At 45.4% G+C, this 21,872-nt stretch overlaps 1 protein-coding gene across 2 annotated transcripts in view; it reads right to left on the reverse strand.

Annotated features, from left to right (window-relative positions):
* Positions 1–1,589: 1,589 nt before the first annotated feature.
* SEMA3B (semaphorin 3B) overlaps positions 1,590–21,872 on the reverse strand; it is a 97,313-nt gene continuing 77,030 nt past the window's right edge. For both annotated transcript variants that reach the window (XM_073591655.1, XM_073591654.1), the window contains exons 8-18: positions 18,734–18,876; positions 18,497–18,614; positions 14,585–14,654; positions 13,960–14,104; positions 13,609–13,828; positions 13,421–13,512; positions 10,995–11,036; positions 10,752–10,909; positions 9,398–9,453; positions 7,385–7,524; positions 1,590–2,886 (exon numbers count right to left, since the gene is read on the reverse strand). In XM_073591655.1, coding sequence (XP_073447756.1) covers positions 2,410–2,886; positions 7,385–7,524; positions 9,398–9,453; positions 10,752–10,909; positions 10,995–11,036; positions 13,421–13,512; positions 13,609–13,828; positions 13,960–14,104; positions 14,585–14,654; positions 18,497–18,614; positions 18,734–18,876 — 1,661 coding nt within the window. In that variant the 3' untranslated portion in view covers positions 1,590–2,409. The remainder of the gene's footprint in view (positions 2,887–7,384; positions 7,525–9,397; positions 9,454–10,751; positions 10,910–10,994; positions 11,037–13,420; positions 13,513–13,608; positions 13,829–13,959; positions 14,105–14,584; positions 14,655–18,496; positions 18,615–18,733; positions 18,877–21,872) is intronic.

The raw sequence follows: 21,872 nt of genomic DNA on the forward strand, positions 1-21,872 counted from the left end.
CAACTCTGACCAGCTTCCCTGTCCCTGCTTAAGAAAAGCATCCCCACCACATGATGCTGCCACCACCATGTTTCACAGTGGGGTGGTGTGTTCAGGGTGATGTGCAGTGTTAGTTTTCCGCCATACATAGCTTTTTTTTTAGGTCAAAAAGTTGAATTTTGGTCTCATCTGACCAGAGCAGCTTCTTCCACATGTTTGCTGTGTCCTCCACATGGCTTCTCACAAACTGCAAACAGGACTTCTTATGACTTTCTTTCACCAATGTCTTTCTTCTTGTCACTCTTCCATAAAGGTCAGATTTGTGGAGAACACGACTAATAGTTGTCCTGTGGACAGATTCTCCCACCTGAGCTGTGGATCTCTGCAGCTCCTCCAGAGTTACCATGGACCTCTTGGCTCTTCTCTGATGAATGCTCTCCTTGCCCGGCCGGTCAGTTTAGGTGGACGGCCATGTCTTGGTAGGTTTGCAGTTGAACCATACTCTTTCCATTTTCCGATGATGGATTGAACAGAGCTCCGTGAGATGTTCAAAGCTTGGGATATTTTTTTATAACCTAACCCTGCTTTATACTTCTCCACAACTTTATCCCTGACCTGTCTGGTGTGTTCCCTGGCCTTCATGATGCTGTTTGTTCACTAAGGTTCTCTAACAAACCTCTGAGGGCTTCACAGAGCTGCATTTATACCGAGATTAAATTACACACAGATGGACTCTATTTACTAATTAGATGACTTCTGAAGGCAATTGGTTCCACTAGATTTTAGTTAGGGGGATCAGAGTAAAGGGGGTGAATACAAATGCCCCCCCACACTTTTCACATATTTATTTGTATCATTTATCATTTTCCTTCCACTTCACAATTATGTGCCACTTTGTGTTGGTCTATCACATAAAATACATTTAGGTTTTTGGTTGTAACATGACAAAATGTAGAAAATTTCAAGGGGTATGAATATTTTTAGAGGGAAAGTATATATACTATGCCTGTGGGATCCCCTTGAAAGATGGAACTCACTGTAGTAGACACTGCTACTACAGGGATCTCTACTAGCTTCTGGGTCCCGCACTGAGAGGCTTGCCTGATGCATTGTGAACACAGGAGTATGGCTGCTCAGTACAGTCACCATCAAGAGAATGCTTCCCGTTTTGTCAATTACAGTAAAGTGTTCCCTGATTGGACTAAGTGGGCCAGTAACATCACGCTTTTAAAATAAACCTTTACACTTTTCAGACATACCTTATTTTAGACCCAGTGATGTCATCACTGGGTCTCTGTGCTTCCCACTGGAGAGATTTTTCCACCACTTCCTTCTGCTAATTTCTGCCAGGACAGGAAATGATGAGAATTCTAACCAATGGGGACACATTATACAGATCAGAGAGGTCCTCTCCCTTGTCCACTTTTGTTTGGATTTGGACCTCCCCCAATAAACCTGTTAATTCAGCAGAGAACATTTGCTAGATGAGGAGACACACATTTCAAATAAATCGCTTTTTTTATTGTGTTAACTTAATAGGTCATTTTGTCTTTCCGGCTGTGCGCCGGTTGTCCAGCACCCCCCCCCCCACCCCACCCCTCACCCGAATGGTGCTGGTGATCGCTTCCATCTGTAGCAGCAGAAAACAAAGGGTTAATTTAGACTTTAATAATAATATTTACACTAATAATAATAATAATATATAGTCCGTCTGTACAACAAAGGCAGCTCAATGGTTGGGGGTGGGGGGACTTGGTGCGGCCAAGTCGTGCTGGGCTAGGTTTTAGAGCGTCAGCGGTACTGGAAGGCCTAACAGATTGTTGGCGCCGTTTTGAAATAAATATTTGTGGGGTTTCATGAAATAATGCGGAGTGTTCGGTGCAAATTGGAACTTTTGGAGAGGTAAGTGGTTTGGTCTGTCCGTTCACGAGGAACCAGAGATGGAGATGTGAGCCGTATACTTTTAATTCTTGCTCCCAGCTGTTAGGACTTTGAGGAACATTGAGGAAGCCCATTAATGGTGACTTCACAGGAAGAGTCTTCTGAAATGACACTGAGGTTGTCGTATTATGTGTTTAGTGTTGGAAAAAATGTGGCCTAGCAGAGTTTTAGGTACCTCCTGAATCCGTAAGCGCCCAGGTGTTACCCACCATGTCACCAGTCTGCAAGCTGAATCCTCAGTAGAAGAGGGTCAATAAGAAGGCCACTCTTGGAGTGTGTAGGAATGGTGATGGTTTTGAAGCACGGTAGGGCGCAGTCTTTGGTAGAGGTTAGGGTGACAAAGCAGTACATTGTACGTTGTTATATTGTCCCAGGATTGATACAAAGTTCCATCAAAGTGTCACAAGTCATAAACGGCCCCCCACAGAGGGTCTCCCACACCAGCCTTAATACAGTTTAGAAGTTCACGACTTTTGGGAGTCCCCTCACCTAACTTGCACTGCGAGGGCCCCGTTCGGCCCTTTGGTGTCCATGCGTCCGGCGACTCCGTACTTTGATCTTGTCCTCCAGGTGTTTCCATTTCTGGGCTTTCGCTTTCATGTTTAGAGGTGGTATCGGTCGGCCTGGGCCTTTTGCCGCCGGCACCTGAGGAGCTCCCTGGGGGCCCGGTGGGTGCGTGACCCGGCCCTTGCGGGCCCAGAGCTCCTCGCACATCTGCTCGCCTTTAGATCCTGGCTGTTGGACAAGCCGCATAAAGTCCTGGTACCACCTCAACGGTGGAACTCGATGGGGGCCGAGGGTCTCCTCCGCTCGGTAGGTGGGAATGACTTCTAGGTTCAGTTGAAGGAGGACCTGTGTGAAGCCATGTTCTGAAGAGTGGCATAGATAGGTCCCGGTGTCACGCCTCATTACTGTGCGCAGTAGGATGCCACGATCGGTGCCGATAATACGCTCGTCAAACTGCACCTGAAAAGAGAACCCAACGTCACCATGTGCAAAACAACAAGGAGAAACATACAGTATATTTATCAACTTGGGGGACCTTTAAGACAAAAGGCTGTCGGCAGTAATGGTAATTCCAGTGGGCCCACTACAGCTCCAGAGGGAATATGTACCCCGTAACGTACCGAGGAGCAATAATTATACTCAAATGCATAAAAACTATACTGTGAGGATTTCTAGCTTTTCAAAGGAGAGGAATGGTTGGGGAAGTCTTGGAAAGTGTCAGGACCTAGATCTGAACCCATGACCTCTGCTGTGTCTGCCAGTATCTCTTTTTGCCGAGCCACCTGAGATGTTGGACAGCACCCTGTCTTATTCTTTGAACAATGCTGCCTTGTACATTGTTTCTGGTGAACCTTGAACCCGTTGCTCCTCCCATGCACTTCCTATTTAAGCCATGCCTTTGCACTTCCTGTTTGCCAGATTAATGTGATCGTCTGTAGTCAATATTTTTCTCTTGTCTCTCCTGCTGCCGTCCGCATCTTCACTACTACTCGTTATCAACCTTAGCTTGTTCCTCAACTATGCTTCTGCCTGATCCCAACCTGCAAACTCTTGTTACCAACCTTTGACTTGTTTATCAACTACGATTCTGTTTGATTCCAACCTGCTATACTTGCTACTGGACCCCTGCTTACCTCCTGGTGGGGCGATCCTGAGGACCACGACCTGATACTAACACACAGCAAAACCCATCTCCACCATTAGGAGCTCTGGGGAACACTGGTTGGTGCTTAGACCCCACACGTCGGCTGAGCCAATGTCATTATACCAAATTGAACAACTGGTAGATGGGAGCCTCTACTGTTGTAGCTACTGGCCTCCGAGCCTGACCCCTTTCTATGACAAAAACTTTAGGGCCTTGTACATGGTTTCTGATTGCTGTTGTCTCAAAATTTTCTGGGTAACCCAGATAATGTTATAACAGGAAGAGGAACAGGTCTTCCTTACATAAAAGCTTTGTGTGTCTTCCAACAACAGACTAATGGACCCAGAGATGGAAAAATGTATTTTGTAAAATGCTTCATAACCTGGAACTGAAGAATTGGCTTTAAGAAGCCACAAAACATCTTCAAAAGTCCAGTTGAATGTGGTCAACTACTACTAGCTTCATAACCAAGGGTGTTTTATTTGTTTAAATTGCTGCATCAGAAGGAACCTTGACTTCAGCGTCTAGGGAACAGGAGGAACCTGGCCCAGAAGCAAACGGTCACCAAAAACTTTTCAGCACCCCTATGTACAAAGTCTAAATCTTGATCTAAACACATTTTCAAGGACCACCGTGAAGAATTTTTCTTTGGAACAGTTGGTCTGGGCTTTTTTGCTGTGCAGTCATACCTGCATTGTTGCCTTCTTGAACTATTTTTTACACTTGAACGCTGCCTTCAGCGTCTTGGACTTTTTTTTGTGTTGAGTTCTATGGTTGGCTGGGAGCAACCTGGCTCAACTTTACCCTTTGTCAGAAGGAACATTGCCCTCAGTGCCCAGGACTCAACTGTTTTTTTTTTTTTGTGTTGAGTCCTATGGTTGACTGTGCGAAGAGGAACCTGGACCAGAAGCAAGTGGTCACTATAAGCTTTCTGGCACCCCTTTGTATGAAGTCTAATTTTTGATCTACACACATTTGAGGATCACCATAAAGAATTTTTCTTTGGGACAGTCGGCCTTTACCACTTTTGGTCTGGGCTTCTTTAGGGTGCAGCTGTACCTGCATTGTTACCTTTTTGAACGTTGCCTTCGGCGTCTAGGACTCAACTTTTTTTTTTGTGTTGAGTTCTATGGTTTGCTGTGCTGGGAGGAACCTTTTTGAAACCTTTGTATAAAGTATAATTTTTGATCTACAAACATTCGAGGATCACCATGAAGAATTTCCTTTTAGGACAGTTGGCCTTTACCACTTGCTGTCTGGGCTTCTTTGGGGCACAGCCATACCTGCATGGTTATTCATATTCTTCTCAACCCAGATTCACCTTACAGGGGGTGAGAACTTGACCACCACCCCACCCACAACTTCCACCAATTTTGTTACCGGGAGGAGGAGCTGCTGAACTGCCGGCCAAAAACTATAGAAATACAAAAAGGATTGACAGACCAAAATCGGATGAAAGAGTCCAAGATCATTTTAATGGTTGGTAAAAATGTCATATAAAAATATCTCTGTTTTTTGGGGGCAACACCACTTCACCCCATCATCAAGGCTCAACACAGAATAAAACTTGTTTGGATAAAACACATATATATACATATATTAGAACCAGTATTAAACTCTCCTCAGGGAGTAACAGATGACTTATTTGCCAACAATTAAAATTATCTTGGGCTCTTTCATCAGGTTTTGATCTGGCAGTCCTTTCTGTATTTATATGGTTTTAGGCCAGCATTTGAACAGCTGTATTTCTATGGTTTGAGCTACTGTTGGTAGCAAAAGTCTAAAGCCTCGTACACATGATCTGACTGTTGGCCAACAAAAACTGTGGAATTTGCGTTTGCCCAAATTTGTCTTGCATACACACAGCCACACAATTGTCGGCCAACAATTATGAACGTAGTGATGTGCTACATGGTTTTTCAGCTTTTTGGCACCACCCCTTGGGCTCCTTCTGCTAATTTCGTGTTAGTAGAAGTTTGGTGAGTGTTGATTCGCACTTTTCATTTCGCACTTTTCAGTTCGTTTCTGAAAGGCCATTCGTCAACTAGCCATGTTGCAAAATCGGAGGAGATAACGTGTTATTTATTATTGGTCTTTGCAGTTATTGCTTTGACATTATTTTTTTGGTTGAATAATAATAATTTGCTTTTGTATAATTTCTATAATTTTTGGATGCATAGAATGCACTTTTTGGTTAAGTTCAATTGGCAGATAGCATGTCTAATTTTTTTTGTTTTCCCTTTTTTAATGTACAATAAAAAAAATTGTGTAGAATAATACTTGGCTATGTGTTTTACTTCAAATGACAGTTTGGGAGTCGGCAGTTACATTTAAAAAATACAATGTAAAATTGACAAGGGACACCAACATAGTTGTATCTTTGATCTTAAAAACTACAAGATAATGGTGTTGTGGTAAATTGCCCAAATAAAAAAAAAAAAAAAAAAGCATAATAATATTATTCTTGATATCACTAGAAAAAAAAAGCCTTTGAAAATTAGTTTGCAAAAACTCCATCAGTATCACCAGCAAAGCAGCTTCATTATTATCCCATTAAAGAAGAAGAGAATTGTGCGCTGCATTTCGAGATTTCGTAATTTGCCGCGTCACCAATGTTAATCCTCCATTACGAAGGCAAGTTTACAAGACCGACCGCTTCCGGCTCGTCCTTGCTTCCGAGCATGCGTGTTTGTACTTTGGACTTTTGTCCGATGGACTTGTGTACACAGGCTCGGAAAATCCGACAACAGACATTTGTAAAATTTGAAAATTTAAAAACCTGCCATCCAACATTCGTCCGCGGAAAATCTGACAACAATTGTCCGATGGAGCGTACACATGGTCGGATTTTCCGCCAACAGCCTGTCATCACACATTTCCCCTCGGGAAAATCCGATTGTGTGTACGAGGCTGGGTTCACACTGGTGCGACAAACGCTCCGACATTGGGAGCTCATGTCGCATGACGTGTGAAAATCAATGTTTCCCTATGGGAGCCGTCCTAACTGGTCCGACACAAGTCGGTCCGACTTCGAAAATGCTCCCTGCACTACTTTGGTCCGACTTTGACCCTACTTCAGCCCATTGACTATCATTGAAGTCGAATCGCTGTCTTGCATGATCCGACTTTAGCATGCGACTTGTGCTCTGATGATCTTGAGGGGGATCTCCACGTCAAATTTTAAATAAAAAACAAGCATGGGTTCCCCCTCCAAGGGCATACCAGGCCCTTCGGTCTGATATGGATATTAAGGGGAACCCCCTACGCCGAAAAAAAAAACAGCGTGGGGGCCCCCCAAAATCCATACCAGACCCTTATCCGAACACGCAGCCCGGCCGGTCAGGAAAGGGGGTGGGGACGAACGAGCGCCGTTTTTTTTTTTTCGGCGTTGGGGGTTCCCCTTAAAATCCATACCAGACCCAAGGGCCTGGTATGCTCTTGGAGGGGAACACATGCCGTTTTTTTTATTTAAAATTTGCCGTGGAGTTCCCCCTCAAGATTCATACTAAACACAGTGCCTGGTATTGGCGGGGATCCAAGATCCCTGTTTATTGAAAGTCGGAATTATGTCGGCTTCAAGTCGCAGGGCAAAGTCGGATCCAAAGTAGGACCACCAGTGTGAACCCGGCCTGAGGCTTAAGAGTTCCCAGCTCCTCTTTGAGCATGTTGTTTTAGAGTCCAATGCTGACCTAGGCCTCCATCTAAACCTTAACCTGTCTCTGCATTGGCATGCAGAGCCAGGCCCCTGAGATCCTGCACCAGGTGGGGGGTCTCAGGTCACCTACAGCTAGGGCTGGGGATTGCATCTCTTACCTCTTTCCTGGGTGATTCTGGAGACTTCTGATGAGTCCACGTGACCCTGGCACGCAGGGATTTGGGGAGACACTCTAGGAATGCTGTACTTCCCTCCACTCCAAACAGGCGCTTCTCCTGAACAGTCACCCTCTGCTGCTCTGTATGGAAAGAGATGGAAACTTTATTGTAGTGATGTCCACACACACAAGATATGAGGGGTCCTGGAGTCCCAGAACTACGGGTCCCAGAAGGTAAACCACGATGGCGCTTAAAGTGGTTCTAAAAGTAAAATATGTTTATTGTCTGAACCCCTGAAATGCATTAGCTTCTCTTATTGTCATAGACCATAAAAAAATCCACTGGAATTATATTAGTGCTGTGGTTCTCTCATCCTTTCTACCTCTCTTCTCTGGAGACCCTCGAGGTGATAGAGGGTGGCCTCCTGACTAGAAATCTCACCCCCACCCATCTTTAAGTTCCTGGTCCAGTGCTACATGAACAAAGTATCCTATCACATTAGTAGATAGCGCCAAGTGTATCGTCTGTTATTTTATTTGTTCTTATACACACACCGGCCACTTTATTAGGTACACCTTACTAGTAGCGGGTTGGACCCCCCTTTTGCCTTCATTCTTGGTGGCATAGATTCAACAAGGTCTTGGAAACGTTCCTCAGAGATTTTGCTCCATAGTGACATGATAGCATCACACAGTTGCTGCAGATTTGTTGGCTGCACATCCATGATGCCAATCTCCACCACATCCCAAAGGTGCTCTATTGGATGAGATGTGGTGAGTGTGGAGGCCATTGGAGTACAGGGACCTCATTGTCCAGAGGTGAGATGATTGGAGCTTTGTGACATGGTGACATTATCCTGCTGGAAGGAGCCATCAGAAGATGGGGACACTGTAGTCATAAAGGGGTGGACATGGTCAGCAACAATACTCAGGTAGGCCGTGGTGATTAATCGATGCTCAATTGGTACTAAGGGGCCCAAAGTGTGCCAAGAAAATATCCCCCCCCCCCACCATTACACCCCCACCACCAGCCTGAACCGGTGATACAAGGCAGGATGGATCCATGCACCAAATTCTGACCCCACCATCTGAATGTCGCAGCTGAAATCCAGACTCATCAGACCAGGCAACGTTTTTCCAATCTTCTATTATCCAATTTTGGTGATCCTGTGCCAATTGTAGCCTCAGTTTTCTGTTCTTAGCTGATAGGAGTGGCACCCGGTGTGGTCTTCTGCTGCTGTAGCCCATCTACTTCAAGGTTGGATGTGTTGTGAGTTCAGAGACGGTATTCTGCATACCTTGGGTGTAACGAGAGGTTATTGGAGTTACTGTTGCCTTTCTATCATCTGGAACCAGTCTGCCCATTCTCCTCTGACCTCAACAAGGCATTTTCCTCCACACAACTGCCGCTCACTGGATATTTTCTCTTTTTCCCACCATTCTCTGTAAACCCCGAGAGATGGTTGTGTGTGAAAATCCCAGAAACACTCAGACCAGCCCGTCTGAAACCAACAACCACGAAACGTTCAAAGTCACTTAAGCCCAGGTTCACACTGCTGCAGGATGGAAATCGCGTGAGTTCAGCTGAAGGATTTCATACCCCGCAGGTCAGTCCGACTTCGGGGGCCAATTCCGGAGACATCTACACAAATCGCCTCCCCAAGTCACCAAAAGTAGTACAGGAACTACTTTTGGGAAAGCTGGCGTCGCACCGAGTCAGGCAGTGCCATTCCCGGCAATAGCCGCCGATTTGGCATGCGATTTGACAAACTGTACTAATGTGAACCAGGGCTAAATCCCCTTTCTTCCCCATTCTGATCCTCGGTTTGAACTTTAGAAAGTCATCTTCACCACGTCTAGAGGCCTAAATGCATTGAGTTGCTGCCACGTGATTGGCTGATTAGCAGTTTGTGTTACCGAGCAGTTGAACAATAAAGTGGTCGGTGAGTGTAATTTATTAATTGTGACTGCTTTCATTTGCAGTTGTCAGGGATGATCCTAAGTGGACACTCACCTCCTGAACACAGACTGCTGGGGTCGCCATTTCTCACATCCTGCCGACGAGACCTCCTGGTGGAAGAGGACAGAATCAGTACACAAAGAGAACACAGACTGACACTGAAGAACCACACTAAACAGTATGTGCACCACGTCAAATCATATATATGAGGAAACAAAACCTTAAATAGCTCAGCATTATTGTGCCAACACAGTGTATGGGCGGGGATAATCACAGACATGTCAACTTCTCCTTGTGTACAAGAGGAGGAGGAAAAGGTTATATTGGGCATCCCTTTAGACATGCATGTTTCTCCCTGCTGGCCACTGGGTGGTGCAGAATATATCTGTGCAATCCACTGATCAGATCTATTAGAGTCATCAAACAGATAAGAGCAGAGGATCTGCACATCAGAACAAGACCTGCTGTGTGCAGTACGGGTCCAGGCTGAGACTGCCACTTGTCTGTACACAGCAGGTCTTGTTCTGATGTGCGGCTCCCGGGATCCTCTTCTCTTATCTGTGATTGGCTGAAGCGTGGGCAGGCTCCTTCCCAGCCAGCACCCATAGCAGCAGGCACAGGACTGCACTTCCTAGCAGCCTGAGCAGCTCACACATACCAGGGGCTCAGAGTAATCAAGCAACTGATCAGCAGAATGCACAGCTAAAGTCTGAGCATGCACGTCTTAAGGGATGTCAGGGGATGTGTTCTTTCAGATGATGTTCAGGAACAGCAGTACAGTGACTGACACATATGACGAAGAGCAAAAATCCCTTCAGACATGCATGTTTCTCCCTGCTAGGTGGTATAAACCTTAGCTGTTCAATATATTGATCAACAGAGTAATCAAGCAACTGATCAGCAGATTGCAATAAAGTCTGAGCATGCACGTCTTAAGGGATGCCGGGGGATGTGTTCTTTCAGATGATGCTCAGGAACAGCAGTACAGTGACTAACACATATGACGAAGAGCAAAAATCCCTTCAGACATGCATGTTTCTCCCTGCTAGGTGGTACAAAGTTTAGCTGTGCAATATACTGATCAATAGAGTAATCAAGCAACTGATCAGCAGATTGCACTAAAGTCTGAGTATGCACATCTCAAGGGACGCTGGGGATGTGTTCTTTTATATACTGCTTAATAACAGCAAAACAGTGACTGACACATGACAAAGAGCAAAAATGATTATGCTGGGGTATGGTTCCTACAGAATTCAGGAAGCAGTCAGTCTAGGCCCCAGGCACCCTTTGCCTACCTTGATAATGACAGAACTACACCAGAGAGCTTCTATAAAGGGGCACTCTACTGAATGCTGGTGGGACCCGGAGAATGGATACATCATGATTGTCACAGGACAGGATCACTCACCTCTTTGTGTTGGGTAGGTACCGCGTACAGCTGGTCCCATCCCAGGCACAGTAGGGATCCCGGGCCAGGCAGCACTCCGCACACGCCTTCCCGTAGATACCGCAGCGATGCAGAGGCACCTGGGAAATGCCGACCGCTGAGCCCACGTACAGTTGTTGCTGGGGAGACAGCAAACGCAAAACGTCAGATGGAAGACAGTAAATATTGACAGGGCCATCAGCAAACACTGTCTGTCCTGCTTACCCGCTTCGACGACAGCTGCATGCTGGTGATCGCTGAGCCGTTCTGCACACAGATGGGAAGGAAAAAAACAAATAGGAACAAGTAAATCTACAGGATTCATATATATAACACTGGACTGTTTCTAGGCTCAAAATTTTACTATTCTCTAAACAACTGTATACAGCAGTGGTGGTCACCCTTCTTGATATGGGGGGCCTCAAGTGCAACCCCCGACATCACCAAAGGCTGCACATAGAATTAAGTGAATATTCAATATTCAGGCTATATGCATGATACAGGAGATGGTCAGAGACTGCAGATATGGTGCAAGAGATGGTCAGAAACTGCAGACGTGATAGAAGAGATGGTCAGAGACTGGAGACATGATACAAGAGATGGACAGAGACTAGAGACATGATACAAGAGAGAGACTGGAGACATGATACAAGAGATGGACAGTGACTAGAGACATGATACAAGAGATGGACAGAGACTGCAGACATGATACAAGAGATGGTCAGAGACTGCAGACATGATACAAGAGATGGTCAGAGACTGCAGACATGATACAAGAGATGGACAGAGACTAGAGACATGATACAAGAGATGGTCAGAGACTGCAGACATGATACAAGAGATGGACAGAGACTAGAGACATGATACAATAGATGCACAGAGACCGCAGACATGATACAAGCGATGGTCAGAGACTGCAGACATGATACAAGAGATGGTCAGAGACTGCAGACATGATACAAGAGATGGACAGAGACTGCAGACATGATACAAGAGATGGTCAGAGACTGCAGACATGATACAAGCGATGGTCAGAGACTGCAGACATGATACAAGAGATGGTCAGAGACTGCAGACATGATACAAGAGATGGTCAGAGACTGCAGACATGATACAAGAGATGGACAGAGACTGCAGACATGATACAAGAGATGGTCAGAGACTGCAGACATGATACAAGAGATGGTCAGAGACTGCAGACATGATACAAGAGATGGACAGAGACTAGAGACATGATACAAGAGATGGACAGAGACAGCCGACATGATACAAGAGATGGACAGAGACTGCAGACATGATACAAGAGATGGACAGAGACTAGAGACATGATACAAGAGATGGACAGAGACTGCAGACATGATACAAGAGATGGACAGAGACTAGAGACATGATACAAGAGATGGACAGAGACTGCAGACATGATACAAGAGATGGACAGAGACTGCAGACATGATACAAGAGATGGACAGAGACTAGAGACATGATACAAGAGATGGACAGAGACAGCCGACATGATACAAGAGATGGACAGAGACTGCAGACATGATACAGGAGATGGACAGAGACTGCAGACATGATACAGGAGATGGTCAGAGACTGCAGACATTATATAGGAGTTGTTGGAGACAGGAAAGATGCTTGAAGAAATAGTAATAGACTGGAGACACATTACATGAGACTGTTAGATATCCCTGCTATAACCGGGCAACAACAGGGAAACACAGATTAGTGTCTGCAGGGGCTATGAGGGCCACACATAAAGGGGCCACAGGTTGGGCTCCAGGGGTATACTATACAGCAGGGATATGCAATTAGCGGACCTCCAGCTGTTGCAAAACTACAAGTCCCATTATGCCTCTGCCTCTGGGTGTCAGGCTTGTGGCTGTCAGAGTCTTGCTATGCCTCATGGGACTTGTAGTTCTGCAACAGCTGGAGGTCTGCTAATTGCATATCCCTGCTATACAGTAACACCAAGCCGTCCACAAATGTTTTCACACAACTTTCACCCAAGATTTACACATTTTTTTTCTGATTGGATTCAGTTAGAAAAATTAACTTTTTATTGTGCATCTAATACCAAAACATTTTCAGTTTTTGATAGAGGAGGAAAGAGTTAGGGCCCCTGTCAGTTTTTTTTGTTTGTTTGCTTTTTTTGTCTTGTTATGGGGATCGCCCTTCACTTCCTGTTCCAAAAGACACAACAGGAAGTAGATGATTGAAGTGAACACATTGGGGGGGATTTACTAACACAGGAGCAATCAGAATCCGGTGCGGCTGTGCACGGGAGCCAATCAGCTTCTAACTTCAGCCTGTTCAATGAAGCTTTGACAATAAAACCTGGAAGCTGATTGGTTACTGTGCAGAGCTGTACCAGGTTTTGTAATCTTAGTAAATCTCCCCCCCCCCCCCCCCCATTATCATTATTCCCAAAGCAAAGTCAAAATTCACTTTGCCACCTCGGCAACCGTTTGCTCTCTTTAGTAAACCGCACCACTGCACTTGGTAGAATCATCTCCTGGGTGGAGTTCCATTCCTGCCCACAAGATGGCTCCTTGCATTGCGGTCAAACAGGTGCACTTTAATCCACTGATACGTTGTCTTTCATTTTTCCTCCCGCCCCAACTTTCTTTGTCTTATCTGCTTTTGGTTACCTTGAAGACTTGCAGCTCCTCCAGGACCAGCTCCTCCCGGTGATGCCAGCTGTGTTTGGGCACCGATATGACCTTCAGCACCGAGCCAACATCTGGGGAGAGATAGAAGCAGCGCGTCAGGACCTCTAAAAGATGCACACACACAATATACGAAGCCTGGCCGCAGATAATGTGTAAAGTCGGGGTACCTGTTCCAATGAACATGACATCATACTCTCCGTCAGCGGCCGCCACCCTGTCCACGGTCAGCTGGGTTAAGGTGACGCCATTGTGACTGCGCAGGAAGATGGGCCTTCCAGATCCGGGCACCACGGGGTTGAACATGAGCGGGTGGTTGCGGGCAAACTGCAGGACATCGTCTGGAAAGTTTTTAGTGGAATCAAAACTTCCAAATGTTTTACTGGGGCACTAGAGGAGGGAGGGGGCAGAGAAGAATCGGCTCAGGGAAGGCACCAAAATGAGACAAATCACTACATAGATATCCAATATATATCGAATATATCATAATATGACCTTCCCCCCAGCATCTTATTACTCACCATGCCAGGCCGGGGGTACGGCACTCTGCCCTGGTAGGACACCCACTGGTAGTTGGGCCCCTCCTTGTGAGCAAAGGGCCCCAGGAAGGCTCTGCGGATGTCATTCATGGTGTAGACGCAGATCGCTGAGCCGCGGAACACCGAGCTAAGGAAGTAACATGGAACAAAAAAAAAAAAAAGTTTTAGGCAACTTCCACATATGAAGCAATATGCGACAACTTTGTATCTTTTCCTGCACCGATACAAAATTCCCAGACCACCCACATGTCCTTTGTTGATATCAAATGAAAGTCAAAAAACAACGTAGAAATGGTTTATTAGAAAAGATCATTGCAAAAAATCAAGAATGGTGAATGGTGAGCAAAGTGCAGTAACCCAGAGCAACTAAAGCTGGCCATGCAGTTTTTTGTTTTTTTCATTCAGCTGCCATTTAATTGGATGCAGCTGCAGTTTGGCCAACATTTTTCAAAATAAGTATGTTAGGCTGGAGGAGGCCGTTGGAGCCACCAATTAGGCAAATTTTAGGCCGGGTTGCTTCGGAACCGACCAAACTTCGATCAGTAAATGGTCGTCCTATTTACATGTAAGATGGCAGTTACCAGCTAGTGAGATAATGATTATTCACCTGGAGGTTGAGAAGAGAGCGTAGATCAGAGGATTCCTTCTGTCTCTGGTCTGCAACAGGAAAACATCACCTATGGAAAGAGAGGAAGAAGAGAAAAAGAAGAAGAGGAAGAGAGAAAAAGAAGAAGAGGAAGAGGAAGAGAAAAAGAAGAAGAGAAAAAGAAGAAGAAGAGGAAGAAGAGAAAAAGAAGAAGAAGAGGAAGAAGAAGAAGAGGAAGAAGAGAAAAAGAAGAAGAGGAAGAAGAGAAAAAGAAGAAGAGGAAGAAGAGAAAAAGAAGAAGAGGAAGAGGAGAAAAAGAAGAAGAGGAAGAAGAGAAAAAGAAGAAGAGGAAGAAGAAGAAGAAGAGGAAGAAGAAGAAGAAGAAGAAGAAGAAGAAGAAGAGAGAAGAGAAGAAGAAGAGGAAGAGAGAAGAGAAGAAGACGAGGAAGAGAGAAAAAGAAGAAGAGGAAGAAGAGAAAAAGAAGAGGAAGAAGAGAAAAAGAAGAAGAGGAAGAAGAGAAAAAGAAGAAGAAGAAGAGAGAAGAGAAGAAGAAGAGGAAGAAGAGAAAAAGAAGAAGAGGAAGAGAGAAGAGAAGAAGAGAAAAAGAAGAAGAGGAAGAAGAGAAAAAGAAGAAGAGGAAGAAGAGAAAAAGAAGAAGAGAAAGAAGAGAAAAAGAAGAAGAGGAAGAAGAGAAAAAGAAGAAGAGGAAGAGAGAAGAGAAGAAGAGAAAAAGAAGAAGAGGAAGAAGAGAAAAAGAAGAAGAGGAAGAAAAGAAAAAGAAGAAGAGAAAAAGAAGAAGAGAAAGAAGAGAAAAAGAAGAAGAGAAAGAAGAGAAAAAGAAGAAGAGAAAGAAGAGAAAAAGAAGAAGAGAAAGAAGAGAAAAAGAAGAAGAGGAAGAAGAGGAAGAAGAGGGAGAAGAGGGAGAAGAGAGGAGAAGAGGGAGAAGAGAGGAGAAGAGGGAGAAGAGAGAAGAAGAAGAAGAGACAAGGGGAAGAAGAGACAGGGGGAAGAAGAGAGAGAAAGAGAAGAGGAGAAAGAAGGAAAAAATGAGAGCGAAGAGGAGACAGAGAGAAGAAGATAGTGAAAGAGAAGAAGATAGAGAGAGAAGAGGAGAGGAATGAGAGGAGGAGAAAGAGCAGAAAGAAAAGAGAAGGAACAAAAAAAAAAAGAGCGAGAGAAGAGCAGATAGAGAAGAGGATACAGAAAGAGAAGAGAATTGAGAGGGAAAAGAGGAGAGAGAGTGAAGAAGATGAGAAAAGTGAGGGAAAACAAGAAAGAGATAAAGAGGAAAGAGAGGGAGAAGAGTAGAAAAAGCAAATAAAGAGGGAAACAGAAGAGGGTAGAGAGGGAAAAAATGTGAGCGAGAAGAGGAAAGAGGGAGAGAAGAGGAGTGAGAAAAGGATAGAGAGGAAGAGAGAGACATTAGGTATAAAAAGAGGGGAGAAAAGAGAGGGAGATGGATATGGGGGGGGGGGGGCGGGGGGGGAGTTGGAGCGATGAGACAGAGGAGAGTAGAGAGAAGGGCACAGAGGGAACAGACAGTTATTTATCAGGTCAGACAAACTATGCTGAAATCATGTTGTAGGTTTTTGTGCGCCTTTCAACAATTCTCTCATCCAATTCTCTTGTTCTCCGACACATTCTGTTATCTTTCGGCTTAAAAATAGAATTACAAAAAAGGACAGAAAGATGTTTGATCTACACTAAATCACAGATCTAAAAGAAAAATCCTGAGCACATTATTGGGCACAGAGCCTTCATCCTGCACTGCGTCCAGATGTAATGTGCTTTTCATCAGCTAACTAATAGTGTAGACAGATCACAGGTGTCCCCGAGTTCTCTACCCTGCAGCAAAACTATGACTGCATCCTTAAAATAGAACTCTGGTGAAGGGTCTTTTGGGGCCCTGCAGTCCTACTTCACAAAAAACCTAACTGTGATCCTATCATCTTCATTTCCAAGCCTAAATCAGAAGCTTCTATACTAAGAAGCTGTACACAGCCATATACACGTTGGATAAATGATTATATATTTAGGATGTATCCAGTCTTTAAACCAGAGGCTCTGGATGGACAGTTGGATAAATGGTTTTATATATATGTAGCACCCTCTAGTTTGCTAGAAGTGTAGTGGTTAGATTTTTTGTTTTTTTTTGTTAGAATAGGTACATTTCTAGGCTTGGCTGGCAGCCAAGCTTGGGTGTGTGTTTTGATCTGGGTTGGCAGTGACCCAGGGCAGAGCTGGGTGACTCACAGGCAGCATCACCAACATCTACCACTTCTTTCCAGAATGTTCTGGTGTCTTCTGGAAAGGAAGGCGGAGAGGAGAGGTGGGTATTCCGAGGAGCCCTGACCAATCCCCAGGTTCAGCCCAGCTGGGGAGGAGTTGTTTGGGGTGGAAGCTGGAGATGGAGTGTTAGGCTATCGTGGCCTTGGAAGCAGCTCCCCAGTCTGGGGGGGGGGGTGACCTTTGGGCTGGGGTGCGGACAGGACCCTCTGAGAACACGTAGAGGTGTCCCGGACAGGAGACATGGGAGCAAGGAGAGGACAGCAGGAGAGCACTGCCGGGCAAGTCTCCTGGGAGGAACAACAAGTCGCAGCCAAGAGGGCTAGTGAGGGACACACAGTCAGGAGAGGACTGGGGAAGCACACCTGACTGGGAGATTGCAGTTTGGAATGGGTGCAGAGCTAGTGGAGTGACTGTGGTGGCACAGGCAGTGGAGAGGGGCAGCTGCAACCAGGGGGGCTGACAGGGCCTGAAGAGGCAGTAATGGGAGCAGTAGCCACATGGACAGCTGGCACCAAGGACACTGGATTTGTATATAGTCTCAAGTCCCTGAATTGTCTAATAATCAATTGGGCATCTCATAATTTCCCTATCCCCATCCAAGTTTATTCCCCTCAAAAAAAAAAAACATAAAAACAAGTGCAAGGACTGTTTCATGACTTTGGATGCTTGAAAAGTATGTGCCTGGCTGGGCAGGGTGACAGACGGACTACAAAATTCAGCAGCCCTTACGAGGGTACCGCTCCATATAGGACGTATCTGGTCTATAGACCAGAGGCTCTGGATGGACAGTTGGATAAATGGTTCTATATTTAGGACGTATCTGGTCTATAAATCAGAGGCTCTGGATGGACAGTTGGATAAATAGTTCTATATTTAGGATGTATCCGGTCTATAAACCAGAGGCTCTGGATGGACAGCTGGATAAATGGATCTATATTTAGGACGTATCTGGTCTATAAACCAGAGGCTCTGGATGGACAGTTGGATAAATAGTTCTATATTTAGGACGTATCTGGTCTATAAACCAGAGGCTCTGGATGGACAGTTGGATAAATGGATCTATTTTTAGGACGTATCTGGTCTATAAACCAGAGGCTCTGGATTGACAGTTGGATAAATAGTTCTATATTTAGGACGTATCTGGTCTATAAACCAGAGGCTCTGGATGGACAGTTGGATAAATGGATCTATATTTAGGACGTATCTGGTCTATAAACCAGAGGCTCTGGATGGACAGTTGGATAAATAGTTCTATATTTAGGCTGTATCTGGTCTATAAACCAGAGGCTCTGGATAGACAGTTGGATAAATGGTTCTATATTTAGGATGTACCCAGTCTATAAACCAGAGGCTCTGGATGGACAGTTGGATAAAAAGTTCTATATTTAGGATGTATCAGGTCTATAAACCAGAGGCTCTGGATGGACAGTTGGATAAATTGCTCTATATTTAGGATGTATCCAGTCTATAAACCAGAGGCTCTGGATAGACAGTTGGATAAATGGCTCTATATTTAGGATGAATCTGGTCTATAAACCAAAGGCTCTGGATAGACAGTTGGATAAATGGTTTTATATATAGGATGTATCTGGTCTATGAACCTGAGGCTCTCTATATTGGAGGCTCTCATTATAAATACTTACGGAGCTCATCAAAATAAGTGTCCCCTCCGCCATCGGTTCCTGGCATGCTGCAGACAAGTCGCGCCTTCAGGAATGTCGTCCATTTATTCACCAAGCTCCGCTGACCTCCCACATCATTCTGGAGAGGGAGAGAGAGAGAGAATGTTATTATAGAACAACAATGTTACTTATTACTAACAACCCTGAAACGTTCGCTCTACTTTTCTCATCTTAGCGCCAATATCTCAGTACAATTACCCGGCATATCTGCCCAATCCGAGCGTACGACTGTTTGACGCCTCCGAGCCCCTCGACCGGCGTCTCCCGGAAGAAGAAGTAGATTTTATCGTCATCTTGGTTCTCACTTTCTGGGATCCAGAAAACTTTCACAAACTTCGGCTCTGAGATACAAAATATGGAGAAAAAAAATCAAAAAAGTGCTCATAAGGTAACAATTCAATAAACATTGCGTCCGCTGACGGATTCTACCGATCGTCATGTGGTCTTGAAGATCGCCGGGCCCTTCTGGTCACATTGGACTTTGTACAGATTTAGGAAAGATTTGTGACGATCGACGGAATCCGGAGTGAAGAAGTTTTTGGCACCAAGAATCAGACTGCGCATTCCCAGGAGGCAGAAAATGAAAGATGACATTTGATTGGCTGTCACTGGTGCGTTTTACTTTGTCCCAATTTCTTATACAGTCTGTGACCTTTTTAATACATGTTGCTATTTATAGCTGTAGCGGAGTTAATGTCCGGCTATTATAACTCGTAAAGTCGCTCATCTCCAGACAGCAGACGGCCACTCCCCAGATATCTCCCACGAGGGCAAATAAGGTGTGTGTGACCGTTCCCATACTGAGCCGCCTCTACCACCACGATCAGTGCCAGCTGTGTCAGTATTACAGCACCCTCTAACAATCCTTCAGTGCCCCCAGCCAGTGTTGGCCCACCCTGCAGCCCTTTAAAGCATTCCACAGGTAATTAGAACCTTGAGGGCCCCGGTGCAAGAAACCATGAAGGGCCCCCCTGGCCAGGTCCCTTCCCACTGATTCCGGGGCCCTTTATACCCTTTATTACGGGCTCACAGCAGGCCCCCTTTCTTGCTGGCTTGGGGTCCCCCCCACAGTGGCGGAATGCCAGGGCCTGGTCGCAAATGCAACCTTTGCAATTTAAAACCTTGAGAGCCCCGGTGCAAGAAACCATGAAGGGCCCCCCTGGCCAGGTCCCTACCCACTGATTCAGGGTGCCCTTTACACCCTTTATTTCGGGCCCACAGCAGGCCCCCTTTCTTGCTGGCTTGGGGTCCCCTTACAGTGGCGGAATGCCAGAGCCTGGTCGCAAATGCAACCTTTGCAACCCTACTAGTTCCGCCACTGGTGTTCGTCGTTTTTTTATTTTTATTATTTCTTTCTACATTTTTTAAAATTAATTCATTTATTTTTTACAGTTTTATTATTTTGAAAAAAAATGTTTTAGGAACCCCATTGGGGGGGGGCTTTGGGGAAATATCAGGGGTCTAAACAGATGTTCCACCTTTGAGACAGAGAAAGTAGATTGAGGACACAGCCCTCAGATCTTCATCTCTACAGCCTCAGCTGCCCCGAATGGATGGACAGGAATAGCTCTGTACAGAGGCTTCCTCTTCACTCATAAACTGAAGCATTGTAAACACAGTTTACTATGCATCAGCTATGAATGAAAAAATAAAAAAGAAGTCAGTGGTCAGTACAAATGTGTAATTTACTGGCCTCTTCCCGCTCTCCACCCTGACAGTATCCCCCACAGCAGCTGGCAAGATGTGGGAGGGGAAACCCGACTGCGGAGGGGCCCAGGGCAGCACACAGGGGCCCAGCGCAGCAGGATAGGGAGGCGGCATGTAAAGCAACCAATGCCCTCCATTTCCTTCCTGCAGCTGTTGAATGTCTGCAGGAGGGAGAGGAGGAGAAGTGGGCATTCAGCGGCTGCATGGAGGGATGGGCTCCTCTACATGCCGGCGCCCCCCCCCCCCCCCATCCAGGTGTACAGGGAGGGTGCATGGGTCCCCCCGGCGCATGAAGCTGGGGTCGCAATCACAACCCCTGCGACCCCTGTATGTACGCCCCTGGCCAGGTAGATCTTTATCGCATATTTACAGTGATGCAGTTTGGACAATGAGATGTATATGTCATACCTGAACGACCGCTGGGGAAGTTGACAATCATTGTAGTAGTTGGAGCTACTACAGTGATAGCCACGATCTTCCGGGTCCTGCTCGGGTTCTATGCATACGTAACAACCAGTGAATAGCGGAGCTGGCACCCGCCGGCGTCCTTAACCACTTCCAGCCCAAGGACGTCATACGACATCCTGGACTTCGAGTGGGGATATCTGAATGATGCCTGCAGCTGCAGGCATCATTCAGATATCATCTTTTTCGGCCAGGGATTCTGTGCACCATAAGGACAATCATAGTGACAGTTCAGCCGCTTGATCATTCTTACAGGTGCCGGGACGGGACACCCCCCCTCCTCCCGCCGCCCTCCGGTGCTTCTACCGGCTTGCCCGTGTGATCGACGAGCCGGATAATGAATCAGCCGCCGCCGGAAGTTGAGCATAGAGATTTCTGGTGACCAGATAGTCCTCAGTCATTTCTAAGACCTCCGGTGGCCCGGTCGCCACGTTATGACGTCACTTCCGGGCCGGCGGAAGTGAACATTGCTGGGGGATGTGGTTAGAAAGTCTGAGATCATAAAAAAAATGTTTTGATCTCGGTCTTTCCAGCCTGAAGGAGAGATGTGGGGTCTTATAAAGAGGACCTGTCACACACTATTCCTATTACAAGGGATGTTTACATTCCTTGAAATGGGAATAAAAGTGATAAAAAAATAAATAAAATAAATGTAAAGAGAAAGTGTAAAAAAATAATAAAATAAAAGTAAAACAATCAATTAAAAAAAAAAAAAATTTAAAGCGCCCCTGTCCCCGCGAACACATACGTTAGTCGCACCCACATATGTAAACGGCATTCAAATCACACATGTGAGGTATCGTCTCGAACGTTAGAGCAAAAGCAACAATTCTAGTCCAGGATCTCCTCTGTAACTCTAAACTGGTAACTTGTAAAAATGTTTTAAAGTGTCGCCTATGGAGATATTTAAGTACCAAAGTTTGGCACCATTCCACAAGTGTGCGCAATTTTAAAGCGTGACATGTTAGGTATTTATTTACTCGGTGTAACATCATATTTCACATAATTCATGAAATTCTTTCTTTTTCCAAAAAAAAAGCGTTTGAAAAAATGCTGCGCAAATACCGTGCGACGTAAAAAGTTGCAACGACCGCCATTTTATGCCCTAGGATCTCTATTAAAAAAAAACATATATAATGTTTAGCGGTTCTGAGTAATTTTCTAG

This window comes from Aquarana catesbeiana, linkage group LG07 (assembly GCF_042186555.1).
Source record: "Aquarana catesbeiana isolate 2022-GZ linkage group LG07, ASM4218655v1, whole genome shotgun sequence".
NCBI lineage: Eukaryota > Metazoa > Chordata > Amphibia > Anura > Ranidae > Aquarana > Aquarana catesbeiana.